Source organism: Penaeus vannamei, chromosome 6, assembly GCF_042767895.1.
Source record: "Penaeus vannamei isolate JL-2024 chromosome 6, ASM4276789v1, whole genome shotgun sequence".
Taxonomy (NCBI): domain Eukaryota; kingdom Metazoa; phylum Arthropoda; class Malacostraca; order Decapoda; family Penaeidae; genus Penaeus; species Penaeus vannamei.
Window position 1 is genome coordinate 38,176,918 of NC_091554.1, and position 1,636 is coordinate 38,178,553.

The 1,636-nt window shown below is 38.6% G+C and overlaps 1 protein-coding gene across 1 annotated transcript in view; it reads right to left on the reverse strand.

Moving 5' to 3' along the window:
- Positions 1–702, reverse strand: part of LOC138861971 (autotransporter adhesin SadA-like) — a 2,339-nt gene extending 1,637 nt beyond the window's left edge. Inside the window, exon 1 of the mRNA XM_070122463.1 lies at positions 646–702. Within this exon, the coding sequence (XP_069978564.1) occupies positions 646–702 (57 nt within the window). The remainder of the gene's footprint in view (positions 1–645) is intronic.
- Between the last annotated feature and the right edge of the window lie 934 nt (positions 703–1,636).

A 1,636-nucleotide genomic window follows, 5' to 3' on the forward strand; every position in this document is an offset into this window, starting at 1 on the left:
TCGAGTCATTAATTCATATGACAGCACATCTCCCGTCTACTGTCACTCATACAATACATTACCTACGTTAAGCACCTTGCTTCTCTGGGCAAGGGGACTTATTGCACTGGACTGTCTCCTGTTATTGCTTTTTTTAAGAGAGAGAATACTTTTTCAAAATTAAAATATTACACTTTACTTACACACTTTTTTTTTTTTTTTGTACTTATGAAACAATTTTATAGTGTGGTAATTAAATTCGTTTCATACCAGTGACAGATCCACAGGAAGGTGCTGCCAATCCCCTCCCTTCATTGTGATAATTTCTGCCCCCATGAAATAATCAACATACAGAAATGTATTAGTATATTGATAATATTGTAAATAGGTTGCAGTATAATTGGCAACAAATTCAGCAGAAATTTTATATGCATAGCTCTCATCACGTATTCATTTTAGCCCTTAAATACATCCCGGATCTCCCCGTTTCAATAGCGTTCTCGCCTCCCACAAGCTCGCCAGTCAGCATGTAGAATCTAGGTGAGTTTGTGTGTGTGTGTGGGGGGGGGGGGGCGGGGGGGGCTTTAAGCCAATAAGCACGCAGAGTGAGTGTTCGCTTTTCCTCCTCAAAGACAAAAGAGTGACATGTTACTATTTAGAAAATACTTGACTAGGTATATCCTGGGTTGCAACAAGAGGTTCTTTCACTACACTGAGCCACATATACTGTATATGCACACGACACCACATGACATACAAGGGAAGCTAAAAATAATCAAATTACAAACTGAAAACGCCATTAAAGTTCTAAACTGCTAGAAAAAAAGATCCAATTGATTTCTGCAGCAAATGCTATCGCATCTGCCAATCACGGTTAACGGCGACGACACGTAATTGGAATATACCAGGACTCTGAATTACGAACAGGTGAATTGCCATATGCGTAGAATTCAAAGTAAGATCTGTCAATCAAGAGAACGAAAATACAGAAGATTTTCCTATTGTATCGAGAGAATAAAGATAAAGACTACAATTATCTCATTGGACAAAGACTGGAATATCAAGCAAAAGCACTCATGTTACTATTGCGTTTCCCCGTAAAGTGTGCGCACGATATCCCAACACCACAAAGTCAGAACCTTTTAAACATACACTTTACCGTCACACCGGTGAACATAAAGATAACTCACACCAACGAATATAATCTAATCTAATATAAATATAAATATAAATCCAACAGAAACGAAAAACACAGAAAGCAACGTGTAAGGAGAGCATCGCTAGAATAAAAAAATCACATATTGTTCCCTTACAGATTATCGTTTACGTACCAACAACCAGCCTCTTCACACTGCAATAGAAAAAGCAAGAAAAAGACCAAGATGATCTAGACTATTATCTGCGCAGCTAACATAGTGTATAAAATACTCGATATAGTTATAAAGCAAAACCTTACACTGCCTCCAACATACTCCCCAAATGTTACAATATCAAGCATGCATTAGGCACGGATAGGAACACGGAAGCATTAGACAGAGATAGGAACACGGAAGAGGCAAATGAAACCACTTAGCCGGCCTCTAACAGCTGACCTCGAGTAAGGTGACCGAGGAACATATGTGTGAGGAATATGTTTTTGTGCATTAAAAGGGCTACC